The sequence below is a fragment of the Nerophis ophidion genome, linkage group LG10 (genome assembly GCF_033978795.1).
Source record: "Nerophis ophidion isolate RoL-2023_Sa linkage group LG10, RoL_Noph_v1.0, whole genome shotgun sequence".
Taxonomy (NCBI): Eukaryota; Metazoa; Chordata; class Actinopteri; order Syngnathiformes; family Syngnathidae; genus Nerophis; species Nerophis ophidion.
This window is the reverse complement of record NC_084620.1, coordinates 68142647-68156309: the sequence shown is the minus strand read 5'-3', so window position 1 is coordinate 68156309 and position 13663 is coordinate 68142647. Positions and strand designations below refer to the sequence as shown.

Below are 13663 nucleotides of genomic sequence, written 5' to 3'. Positions count from 1 at the left end.
CTTCAGAGTTTGCACTGGCTCCCTGTTCATTTTAGAATTGATTTTAAAACATTGCTGTTTGTTTTTAAATCTTTACATGGACCGGCACCTCAATATATCTCGGACCTCATCCAAATTTACATTCCTGAGGTCCGAGAGCCAGCTCCAGCTCGTGGTGCCCAAGACCAGACTTAAGACCAGGAGAGACAGGGCCTTCTCTGTGGTCGGCCCTAAGCTCTGGAACACTCTGCCCCTCCATGTTCAAACTGCTTCCACAGTGGAGTGTTTTAAGTCTCGTCTTAAGACCCACTTTTATTCTTTGGCTTTTAACACTACGTGAGTTGTGTGGTCCTTTGTTGTCCTCTGTGTTTTTTATACACTTTGATTTCTATTTTACTGTTTTAATTGATTTTACCCTTTAAAATAGTTTTTAATCATATTTGTTTTTATATTGTTTTTATTGGACGGCATAGCTCGGTTGGTAGAGTGGCCGTGCCAGCAACTTGAGGGTTGCAGGTTCGATTCCCACTTGTGCTATCATAGTTACTGCCGTTGTGTCCTTGGGCAAGGCACTTTAGCCACCAGCTTCCAGTGCCACCCACACTGGTTTAAATGTCACTTAGATATTGGGTGTCACTATGTAAAGCGCTTTGAGTCACTAGAGAAAAGCGCTATATAAATATAATTCACTCACTCACACTATTGGTTTTATATTTATTTATTTTTTTGTTTTTATTCAGTCATTGGTGGAGCATAATATATATATATGTATATATATATTTTTTTATTTTATTTTATTTATTTTATTTAATTTTTAAAATTTTTTAAATTTTTTTAATTTTTTTATTTTAATTTTTTTATTACAATTGTTTTTAAAATGGCTGTGCAGCACTTTGGAAACGTTATTGTTGTTTAAATGTGCTATATAAATAAAATGGATTGGATTGGATTGAATAAAGAAGACCCAGTTTGGGGTTGTGCCGTCACACCCACCTGTGTTCTTTTTGTCACTTCTTAACAGCTTCCTAACAAGCCTGTACTTGCTTGACCTGTCACTTTGACTTTTGCATACTGTATGCTGTACAGTAAAATAAGCCACATGCTAACGTAGTTCAATCAACACATTCTCTCTGCATTTTAAAACACTTTTTGATAGTCAAGTGGGCTTCAAAGGACACAAATGTAGTGTTGGACATGTCTCTTACCCACAAGTAGAATCGAAGCGCGTCCAGGCCGTAGAGTCTGCTCTTTAGTGGGATGATGACCACGGTGTAGGAGCAGGAGGAGGCCGCAGCAGCTGGAGGACACGCCATGGACACAAACAAACATCCCAGTGCTGCAACACGGGAGGAAAAAAAGATGTGTGTGAGTGAGAGAGAGAGAGAGAGAGAGAGAGAGTGCATGGTGCCCTCAGGGCGAGGCATTGAAAAATTCCACATGTCTCTGCCATTACTGTTGAATCCATACTGACAGGACAGAGAAAAGGGGAAAACTATGAGCACAAATGCAAATGAGCAGGGAAATAGAAGGAAAAATAGAAGGAGAAAAACATTCTTTTTTTATTTAGTTAAATAAATGTTCTTTCTGCTCAAAGGTGCAGCACTTTGTCCCGACACGCTCCCAGGAATGTGTCATTATGGACGATGGATCATTTGTCTCTCGCACAAATGTATGTTCTTTTGTTGGTGTTGCCTGAATGAAAGTAGAAATGCATAAAACGCCTGTACTGGCTCACCAGCACTGGCTTCCTGTGCACTTAAGATGTGACTTTAAGGTTTTACTACTTACGTATAAAATACTACACGGTCTAGCTCCAGCCTATCTTGCCGATTGTATTGTACCATATGTCCCGGCAAAAAATCTGCGTTCAAAGGACTCCGGCTTATTAGTGATTCCCAAAGCCCAAAAAAAGTCTGCGGGCTATAGAGCGTTTTCATTTCGGGCTCCAGTACTCTGGAATGCCCTCCCGGTAAAAGTTCGAGATAACACCTCAGTAGAATCATTTATGTCTCACCTTAAAACTCATTTGTATACTCTAGCCTTTAAATAGACTCCCTTTTTAGACCAGTTGATCTGCCGTTTCTTTTCTTTTTTACCTATATCCCACTCTCCCTTGTGGAGGGGGTCCGGTCCGATCCGGTGGCCATGTACTGCTTGCCTGTGTATCGGCTGGGGACATCTCTGCGCTGCTGATCCGCCTCCGCTTGGGATGGTTTCCTGCTGGCTCCGCTGTGAACGGGACTCTCGCTGCTGTGTTGGATCCGCTTTGGAGTGGACTCTCGCGACTGTGTTGGATCCATTATGGATTGAACTTTCACAGTATCATGTTAGACCCGCTCGACATCCATTGCTTTCCTCCTCTCCAAGGTTCTCATAGTCATCATTGTCACCGACGTCCCACTGGGTGTGAGTTTTTCCTTGCCCTTATGTGGGCCTACCGAGGATGTCGTAGTGGTTTGTGCAGCCCTTTGAGACACTAGTGATTTAGGGCTATATAGGTAAACATTGATTGATTGATTGATTGATAAAATACAATTTGATTGATTGATGAGTCTTTAAAAAAGTGTTTAAAAGGGTGCACTGGCAGATCAAATCAATATATATCATGCGCACGGTATTTTTATTTTCCTGAAGGAACTCTTCAATAAAGCACTATCTATCTATTTATTAGGGCTGCGAAATTTTGGGTGTCCCACGATTCGATTCAATATCGATTCTTGGGTCGCGATTTGATAATATATTGATTTTTTTGATTCAACGCGATTCTCAATTAAAAAAATGTATTTTTCCGATTCAAAAGGATTCTGTATTCATTCAATACATAGGATTTCAGCAGGATCTACCCCAGTCTGCTGACATGCTAGCAGAGTAGTAGATTTAAAAAAAAAAAAAGCTTTTATAATTGTAAAGGACAATGTTTTATCAACTGATTGCAATAATGTAAATTTGTTTTAACTATTAAACGAACCAAAAATATGACTTATTTTATCTTTGTGAAAACATTGGACACAGTGTGTTGTCAAGCTTATGAGATGCCATGCAAGTGTAAGCCACTGTGCTATTGTTCTTTTTTTTTTTATTTTTATAAATGTCTAATGATAATGTCAATGAAGGATTTTTAATCACTGCTATGTTGAAATTATAACTAATATTGATACTGTTGTTGATAATATTCATTTTTGTTTCACTACTTTTGGTTTGTTCTGTGTGGTGTTTGTGTCTCCTCTCAATTGCTCTGTTTATTGCAGTTCTGAGTGTTGCTGGGTCAGGTTCGGTTTTGGAATTGGATTGCATTGTTATGGTATTGCTGTGTAGTGCTTTGTTGGATTGATTAAAAAAAATAAAAAAAATAAAATCGATTTAAAAAAAATGAGAATCTATTCTGAATCGCACAACGTATTTGAATCGATTTTTTCCCACACCCTTACTTTTTATGTTTATATTTCTACTCAATAGTGTTTCTGGGTCAGTTTTACAATAAAAACAGAAATATATTTTGGGGGTTCGATTTAAGTGAAATTTATTTGTGCAAAATAAGCCCTTTTAGATGTGAAGTGAAGTGAATTATATTTATATAGCGCTTTTCTCAAGTGACTCAAAGCGCATTACATAGTGAAACCCAATATCTAAGTTAAATTTAAACCAGTGTGGGTGGCACTGGGAGCAGGTGGGTAAAGTGTATTGCCCAAGGACACAACGGCAGTTTGCGGAAGCGGGAATCGAACCTGCAACCCTCAAGTTGCTGGCACAGCCGCTCTACCAACCGAGCTATGCCGCTATAATAAAGATAATAAATAATATAACAAAAACATTATTATAATACATTTATTTTATTATATAATTATTATTATAATAAATACATTAATTATAGGTACTTTTTCTCCCAGCTTTACAGTTGTAGTTCTCAACATTGACCAGCAGAGGACGCTGTCAACTGAAATAAAGCAGGTAACTTCACAGTTGTGATTTCTACTGTATAGGTACTTTTTTTCTCTCCGCTTTACAGTTGTAGTTCTTAATGTTGACCAGCAGAGGACGCTGTCAACTGAAATAAAGCAGGTAACTTCACAGTTGTTATATCTACTTTATAGGTACTTTTTCTCTCTCCGCTTTACAGTTGTAGTTCTTAATGTTGACCAGCAGAGGACGCTGTCTGCGTAACTAATGCGGGAAGCTTCACAGTTGTGATTTCTACTTTATAGGTACTTTTTTTCTCCAGCTTTAGTTGTTCATATTTTCATTTTCATTTTTATTTATCTCTTTCATTGATGTGCATTTTGAAAGATACACAATTATACCTCAATTATACAATTTAAATTCACACAACAATGCCTGAGAAGGAGCAGGATGAAGAAAAATCTTATAATTTCCTGCCCCCTTTGACGTAATACATTATCTTACTTCGTGAACATCATTTAAACCAACACATACATCCAAATGTAATGAAACAATAAAATAAAATAAAAAACAAAAGTGCAAAACTTCATAAAGTATAAACCGAACAGAGAAAAAATAGTAATAATTTACACCTCACGGAATGATAGAGCAAATGAAAAACCAGACAAAAAAATAGGTAAAATAATATATAAAAAGCAAAATGTAAACACTTACGGCTGTCCAATCGATCTTATTATATATATTTTTTCAATTCGAATATATCTTTAGTTTTTTTTTTAATCTCGTTGTAAAGAGAATTGCACAATTTTACCCCCACTACTGATGTACACATTTGTTTTAAAGTTATCCCTGAATATTGTTGTTTGAAATGACCTTTTCTTCTATGCTCTGTATTCTCAGCAGTGATGACAAACATTTTTTGTAAATTTGCTGGTAATGTTTTACTTCTAGCCTTAAACATGACACACAATGTCTGTAGCTTTACTAACTCCTGTAGTTTCAATAGTCCAGAGTTAATAAATAATATGTTAGTGTTGTAAGTAATCTACTTTATGAATAATCCTTATAGCTCTTTTCTGTAGTTGATACAATGCCTTTATGTTCCTCTTATATGTGTTCCCCCACACTTCCACACAGTAGCTGATATATGGCAATATAAGTGCATAATACAATATACGCATTGCCTTATAATCTAACACATATTTTACATTGTTTAATATAAAAATATTCTTAGTTGTAGTTCTTAATGTTGACCAGCAGAGGACGCTGTCTGCGTAACTAATTTGGAAAGCTTCACAGTTGTGATTTCTACTTTATAGGTACTTTTTCCCCCCAGCTTTACAGTTGTAGTTCTTAATGTTGACCAGCAGAGGACGCTGTCTGCGTAACTAATTTGGAAAGCTTCACAGTTGTGATTTCTACTTTATAGGTACTTTTTTTCTCCAGCTTTACAGTTGTAGTTCTTAATGTTGACCAGCAGAGGACACTGTCTACGTATATAAAGCAGGTAACTTCACAGTTGTGATTTCTACTGTATAGGTAATTTTTTTCTCCAGCTTTACAGTTGTAGTTCTTAATGTTGACCAGCAGAGGACACTGTCTGCGTAAATAAAGCAGGTAACTTCACAGTTGTGATTTCTACTTTATAGGTACTTTTTTTCTCCAGCTTTACAGTTGTAGTTCTTAATGTTGACCAGCAGAGGACGCTGTCTGCGTAACTAATTTGGAAAGCTTCACAGTTGTGATTTCTACTTTATAGGTACTTTTCCCCCCAGATTTACAGTTGTAGTTCTTAATGTTGACCAGGAGAGCACGCTGTCTGCGTAACTAATTTGGAAAGCTTCACAGTTGTGATTTCTACTTTATAGGTACTTTTTCCCCCCAGCTTTACAGTTGTAGTTCTTAATGTTGACCAGCAGAGGACGCTGTCTGCGTAACTAATTTGGAAAGCTTCACAGTTGTGATTTCTACTTTATAGGTACTTTTTTCCCCAGCTTTACAGTTGTAGTTCTTAATGTTGACCAGGAGAGCACGCTGTCTAAGTAACTAATTTGGAAAGCTTCACAGTTGTGATTTCTACTTTATAGGTACTTTTTTCCCCAGCTTTACATTTGTAGTTCTTAATGTTGACCAGCAGAGGACGCTGTCTACATAAATAAAGCAGGAAGCTTCACAGTTGTGATTCCTACTTTATAGATACTGTCACGCCAAATTTCTTCTCCCTACAAAAACCTCCCCCCCATTTACTTCCGGGGGTCATGATTAACACAGACGTTTTGTTAACGCTATATTATAAAAATACAGAAATTTTGTTAACGTTATATTATAAAAAAAAAAACAACAACAATTTTCAAACACAAGCTATGGGATGACATAATTTAAATAATATAGCGTTATCAAAACGTCTGTATTTTTATAATATAGCGTTATATTTTTATAATATAGCGTTATATTTTTATAATAGATCGTTAACAAAACGTCTGTATTAATCATGACTCCGGAAATAAATGGGGGGGGGGGGGGGTTGTAGGGGGGAAGAAATTTGGCGTGACAGTACTCCCCCCCAGTTTTACAGTTGTAGTTCTTAATGTTGACCAGCAGAGGACGCTGTCCACGTAACTAAAGCGGCAAGCTTCACAGTTGTGATTTCTATTGTTCGCCAACAGGAGGGGCTGTCGCTCAAATTCCTCATTAAGGAGAGTGGCGTTATGCTTTAATCGAACACCAGAGGGCGCTAGAGCAAATAGCTGGACATATGTTAGGCTTGTGTTGTTTTCCCAATGCAAAACACGAAACCAAGGCAACCTCATGACCTGGTATTGAAATAGCCTCATTGTTTTTTTTATCCTACACACATTTTTCAGCTAAAATCAATGAAAACACACCTTTTTCAACTTGTTGGTATGTATGTAAAAATAGGTCATTCACGGCTTCATATTGTGAACTTGTGTTTAAAGGCCTACTGAAAGCCACTACTAGCGAACACGCAGTCTGATAGTTTATATATCAATGATGAAATATTAACATTGCAACACATGCCAATACGGCCTTTTTAGTTTACTAAATTGCAATTTTAAATTTCCCGCGGAGTTTCCTGCGGAAAACGTCGCGGAATGATGACGCTTATGTTGACGCGTGCTTGTGACGTTATTGGTTGTAGCGGACATTTTATCCCAGCACCACTCACGGCTAAAAGTCGTCCGATTTAATCGCATAATTACACAGTATTCTGGACATCTGTGTTGCTGAATCTTTTGCAATTTGTTCACTTAATGGAGACGTCAAAGAAGAATGCTGTTGGTGGAAAGCGGTGGATTTCAGCCAGCTGTAGCAACACAAACACAGCCGGTGTTTCTTTGTTTGTTGTGAAGGTTTAATATGGAACCGAGCGGTCAAGCGAACATGTTTCTCTACCACATGTCAACCGGCAGGTTTCGGTGAGAAAATTGTGGTAATAAGTCGCCTCTTACCGTAAACATGAGCGGAGCTTGCGTCCTCCTGCAGCTGTCAAAGAGGCAGCTGCGACTTTCTTGGCTCCTCCGTGGCTTCCCTCAGAGACACTGGTGGTCACCACACCCTTCCGACTTTCAGGTATGACTTTACAATCTCACTACAACACTAGTAACACAATAAGCAGATAAGGGATTTTGCAGAATCATCCTAGTAAATGTGTCTAACAACATCTGGATCGCTCCCACTGCTGTCGCCTTTTTTTCTTCTTTTTTTAAATAAATAAATGATAAATGGGTTGTACTTGTATAGCGCTTTTCTACCTTCAAGGTACTCAAAGCGCACATAGAATGGACCTGCTATCCCCGTTTAAATAAGAAAATCTCATTTCAGTAGGCCTTTAATTTTATGGGGGTGGTGATATTACAAATATACATTCAAATATATATATATTTTTTTTACGACAACTGTTAATCAGTTGCAGGAGTTCCTAATGTTGTGGCCAGTCAGTATGTAGGTCACAGTCAGTAGCTTGCCTTTTTATATATATATATATATATATATATATATATATATATATATATATATATATATATATATATATATATATATATAGACTGCTAATTAAAGGCATAAGCGTAAGAAATACTGTAAGTATAATACACATTGTCAGCGATATGATGTATATTATCCATCCATTTTCTAACGCTTATTCCCTTTCGGGGTCGCGGGGGGCGCTGGTGCCTATCTCAGCTACAATCGGGCGGAAGGCGGGGTACACCCTGGACAAGTCGCCACCTCATCGCAGGGCCAACACAGATAGACAGATAACATTCACACTCACATTCACACACTAGGGCCAATTTAGTGTTGCCAATCAACCTATCCTCAGGTGCATGTCTTTGGAGGTGGGAGGAAGCCGGAGTACCCGGAGGGAACCCACGCATTCATGGTGAGAACATGCAAACTCCACACAGAAAGATCCCGAGTCTGGATTTGAACCCAGGACTGCAGGACCTTCGTATTGTGAGGCAGACGCACTAACCCCTCTGCCACCGTGAAGCCCCGCATCCATGACATGTTTGCAGTAAATATATTGTCATGTTTTAGTGCTTCACTCTAACTTTCCTCATCCACAAATCTTTCATCCTCGCTCAAATTAATGGGGAAATTGTCGCCTTTCTCGGTCCGAATCGCTCTTGCTGCTGGTGGCCATGATTATAAACAATGTTCAGATGTGAGGAGCCCCACAACCCGTGACGTCACGCGCACATCGTCTGCTACTTCCGTTACAGGCAAGGCTTTTTTATTAGCGACCAAAAGTTGCAAACTTTATCGTGAATGTTCTCTACTAAATCCTTTCAGCAAAAATATGGCAATATGGCGAAATGATCAAGTATGACACATAGAATGGACCTGCTATCCCCGTTTGAATAGGAAAATCTCATTTCAGTAGCCATTTAATTTTATGGGGGTGGTGATATTACAAATATAGATTCAAATATATATATATTTTTTTTTACGACAACTGTTAATCAGTTGCAGGAGTTCCTAATGTTGTGGCCAGTCAGTATGAAGGTCACAGTCAGTAGCTTTCCCTTTTATATATATATATATATATATATATATATATATATATATATATATATATATATATATATATATATATATATATATAGACTGTTAATTAAAGGCATAAGCGTAAGAAATACTATAAGTATAATACACATTGTCAGAGATATGATGTATATTATATATAATATTGTACTTGAGCATATGGGGAGGTGTATTATGTCCCCTTCCAGTGGCCTCTTACACTTAATGAGGATTTTCCCCTCTGGCCCCACTAAGGGGGAGGTTCACCAACTTGTCCCACACTCTGTGAATGGGCTCCTCCGAGCGACATTTTTTATTTTATGATGTCGTTGATAATACAAATACTCACTTCCTATTACAGGCCTGCTACTACAGCTTTGTGGCTAAGAAAGGACTCCTTGTTACTTCCTGTCTGCACACACTCACGTCACCACCGCATTCACTCACACTTTCCAATACCACCAACGCACACACACACACACACACACACACACACACACACAGAGCTATCGAAGCCACGCGTACGTTACCTCGGCCGCCAAAAGTTTGAAAGAGGCGGGAAAAAGCTGCAATTCGGGCGCCGGCTGTGGGTTGTATAACTTGGTCCCATGCGCTGCTCATTCTGGAATCTGGGTCAAATATGTAACACACAAAAACAACATTCCTCAATGCATTCAAGCAAATGGAAAAAAACAACAGTACAGTACATTAAAACAACTTAAACACTCTAGACTTGCTGGTGTGTGAGTTAACAAACTCAAGTAATTAAGTTTAATAAAAGTACCAAGCCGAGTGTTTCTTCAAAATAACCACCCTTTGCTCTGACTGTTTTGCACACTCTGGGCATTCTCTCCTGTAGTCAGTTGGAAGCGTGTCTTAATGAAATTAAACAATGGATGTCCGCTAATTTTTTGCAACTTAACAGCAAAAAAACGGAAATGCTGATTATCGGTCCTGCTAGACACCGACCTCTATTTAATAATACAACTTTAACATTTCACAACCAAATAATAAAACAAGGTGACTCGGTAAAAAATCTGGGTATTATCTTCGACCCAGCTCTCTCCTTTGAGTCACACATTAAAAGCGTTACTAAAACGGGCTTCTTTCATCTCCGTAATATCGCTAAAATTCGCTCCATTTTGTCCACTAAAGACACTGAGATCATTATCCATGCGTTTGTTACGTCTCGTCTCGATTACTATAACGTATTATTTTCGGGTCTCCCCATGTCTAGCATTAAAAGATTACAGTTGGTACAAAATGCGGCTGCTAGACTTTTGACAAGAACAAGAAAGTTTGATCACATTACGCCTGTACTGGCTCACCTGCACTGGCTTCCTGTGCACTTAAGATGTGACTTTAAGGTTTTACTACTTACGTATAAAATACTACACGGTCTAGCTCCAGCCTATCTTGCCGATTGTATTGTACCATATGTCCCGGCAAGAAATCTGCCTTCAAAAGACTCCGGCTTATTAGTGATTCCTAAAGCCCAAAAAAAGTCTGCGGGCTATAGAGCGTTTTCATTTCGGGCTCCAGTACTCTGGAATGCCCTCCCGGTAACAGTTCGAGATGCTACCTCAGTAGAAGCATTTACGTCTCATCTTAAAACTCATCTGTATACTCTAGCCTTTAAATAGACCTCCTTTTTAGACCAGTTGATCTGCCGCTTCTTTTCTTTTTCTCCGATGTCCCCCCCTCCCTTGTGGAGGGGGTCCGGTCCGATGACCATGGATGAAGTATTGGCTGTCCAGAGTCGAGACCCAGGATGGACCACTCGCCTGTGTATCGGTTGGGGACATCTCTACGCTGCTGATCCGCCTCCGCTTGAGATGGTTTCCTGTGGATGGGACTCTCGCTGCTGTCTTGGATCCGCTTTGAACTGAACTCTCGCGGCTGTGTTGGAGCCACTATGGATTGAACTTTCACAGTATCATGTTAGACCCGCTCGACATCCATTGCTTTCGGTCCCCTAGAGGGGGGCGGGGGAGTTGCCCACATGTGAGGTCCTCTCCAAGGTTTCTCATAGTCATCATTGTCACTGGCGTCCCACTGGATGTGAATTCTCCCTGCCCACTGGGTGTGAGTTTTCCTTGCCCTTTTGTGGGTTCTTCCGAGGATGTTGTAGTCGTAATGATTTGTGCAGTCCTTTGAGACATTTGTGATTTGGGGCTATATAAATAAACATTGATTGATTGATTGATGGATTGATTAACGTGGACCCCGACTTAAACAAGATGAAAAACTTATTGGGGTGTTACCATTTAGTGGTCAATTGTACGAAATTATGTACTGAACTGTGCAATCTACTAATAAAAGTATCAATCAATCAATCCCAAAAAAAAGAAAGAGTGACTATACCTCTTGAAGCTCATCGAGAGAATGCCAAGAGTGTGCAAAAAAGTAATCAGAGCAAAGGGTGGCTATTTTGAAGAAACTAGGATATAAAACATGTTTTCAGTTATTTCACCTTTTTTTGTAAAGTACATAACTCCACATGTGTTCATTCATAGTTTTGATGCCATCAGTGACAATCTACAATGTAAATAGTCATGAAAATAAAGAAAATACATTGAATGAGAATAAAAATATAAAGCAAAGGCCGAACTTTACAATTAGAGCTGGGCGATATTTTTAGGGGATATACGATATATATTACGATATTTTGCCTTGGCCTTGAATGAACACTTGATGCATATAATCACAGCAGAATGATTTTACGGGCCGTAGATGGTAGAATCCCTAAATTCCTTGCAATAGCTCGTTGAGAAATGTTGTTCTAAAACTGTTCGACAATTTGCTTACAAAGTGGTGACCCTCACCCCATCCTTGTTTGTGAATTACTTAGCATTTCATGTAAGCTGCTTTTATACCCAATAATGGCACCCACCTGTTCCCAATTAGCCTGCACACCTGTGGGATTTTCCATATAAGTGTTTGATGAGCATTTCTCAACTTTATCAGTATTTATTGCCATTTTTCCCAACTTCTTTGTCACGTGTTGCTGGCATCAAATTCTAAAGTTAATGTTTTTTTACAAAAAAACAAATGTTTATCAGTTTGAACATCAAATATGTTGTCTTTGTAGCATATTCAACTGAATATGGCTTGAAAAGGATTTGCAAATCATTGAATTCCGTTTATATTTACATCTAACACAATTTCCCAACTCATATGGAAATGGTGTTTGTACATCAATCAATCAATCAATGTTTATTTATATAGCCCCAAATCACAAATGTCTCAAAGGACTGCACAAATCATTACGACTACAACATCCTCGGAAGAACCCACAAAAGGGCAAGGAAAACTCACACCCAGTGGGCAGGGAGAATTCACATCCAGTGGGACGCCAGTGACAATGCTGACTATGAGAAACCTTGGAGAGGACCTCAGATGTGGGCAAACCCCCCCCCCCTCTAGGGGACCGAAAGCAATGGATGTCGAGCGGGTCTAACATGATACTGTGAAAGTTCAATCCATAATGGATCCAACACAGTCGCGAGAGTTCAGTTCAAAGCGGATCCAAGACAGCAGCGAGAGTCCCGTCCACAGGAAACCATCCCAAGCGGAGGCGGATATGCAGCATAGAGATGTCCCCAACCGATACACAGGCGAGCGGTCCATCCTGGGTCCCGACTCTGGACAGCCAATACTTCATCCATGGTCATCGGACCGGACCCCCTCCACAAGGGAGGGGGGGACATAGGAGAAAGAAAAGAAGCGGCAGATCAACTGGTCTAAAAAGGAGGTCTATTTAAAGGCTAGAGTATACAGATGAGTCTTAAATGCTTCTACTGAGGTAGCATCTCGAACTGTTACCGGGAGGGCATTCCAGAGTACTGGAGCCCGAACGGAAAACGCTCTATAGCCCGCAGACTTTTTTTGGGCTCTAGGAATAACTAATAAGCCGGAGTCTTTTGAAGGCAGATTTCTTGCCGGGACATATGGTACAATACAATCGGCAAGATAGGCTGGAGCTAGACCATGTAGTATTTTATATGTAAGTAGTAAAACCTTAAAGTCACATCTTAAGTGCACATATACATATACATATACATATACATATACATATAATCCTGCGTGTGCACTGACTCGTAAAAACACAGCCCATCCCAGATGAGATCCAGATGTTGGGCAGATGTAGATAAGGGCACAATCCCAGCAGCTGCAGACACACAACCCTGCTGGCTGCCAAGGAATTCCACAAGCAGAATATTTACTATGAACTTTCACAGCCAGTGGACACATTTCTGCCCTAAATGTTTATTTTGAAGAACAACAATTGAGGTAATTTGATGGCTATTCAAACAATGATTACACATAAGCTTCCTTGCGGTCATCATGGTATGGGGTTGCCCTAGAAGAAACCAAAACAAGCCCCCCCCACCCTCTAACCCAAAACACTTACGCTTTGGACAAAAACAAAGGATCAATTTACAACCCAGCCCCCCTCATCACGCCCCCACAAACACTACATCAGCAATGACCTCCACCTATTATGGCACCGTAATAAGATTTGACACCCTACCCCTGCTGGGGGGACCCCACCCCCCCAAAAAAACAAGTAAGCATCTCCAAGGATATATACTGTATTTCGACAGAAACCCATCCAACCTGACACCCAGGCTCCCCTCAGGGAAACCATGACAATATCCAGCTGCTCTCCCTGCACCCCGAAAATGGTCCTGAGTATGTTTTATGGCAAAAAAGTATTTAGTCAGCCAGCGATTGTGCA

General features: G+C 39.5%; 1 protein-coding gene across 1 annotated transcript in view; it reads right to left on the bottom strand.

Moving 5' to 3' along the window:
- The window catches only part of sapcd1 (suppressor APC domain containing 1), a 43230-nt gene that overhangs the window by 7366 nt on the left and 22201 nt on the right, over positions 1-13663 (bottom strand). Inside the window, exons 3-4 of the mRNA XM_061914529.1 lie at positions 9453-9551; positions 1185-1315 (exon numbers count right to left, since the gene is read on the bottom strand). Coding sequence (XP_061770513.1) covers positions 1185-1315; positions 9453-9551 — 230 coding nt within the window. The remainder of the gene's footprint in view (positions 1-1184; positions 1316-9452; positions 9552-13663) is intronic.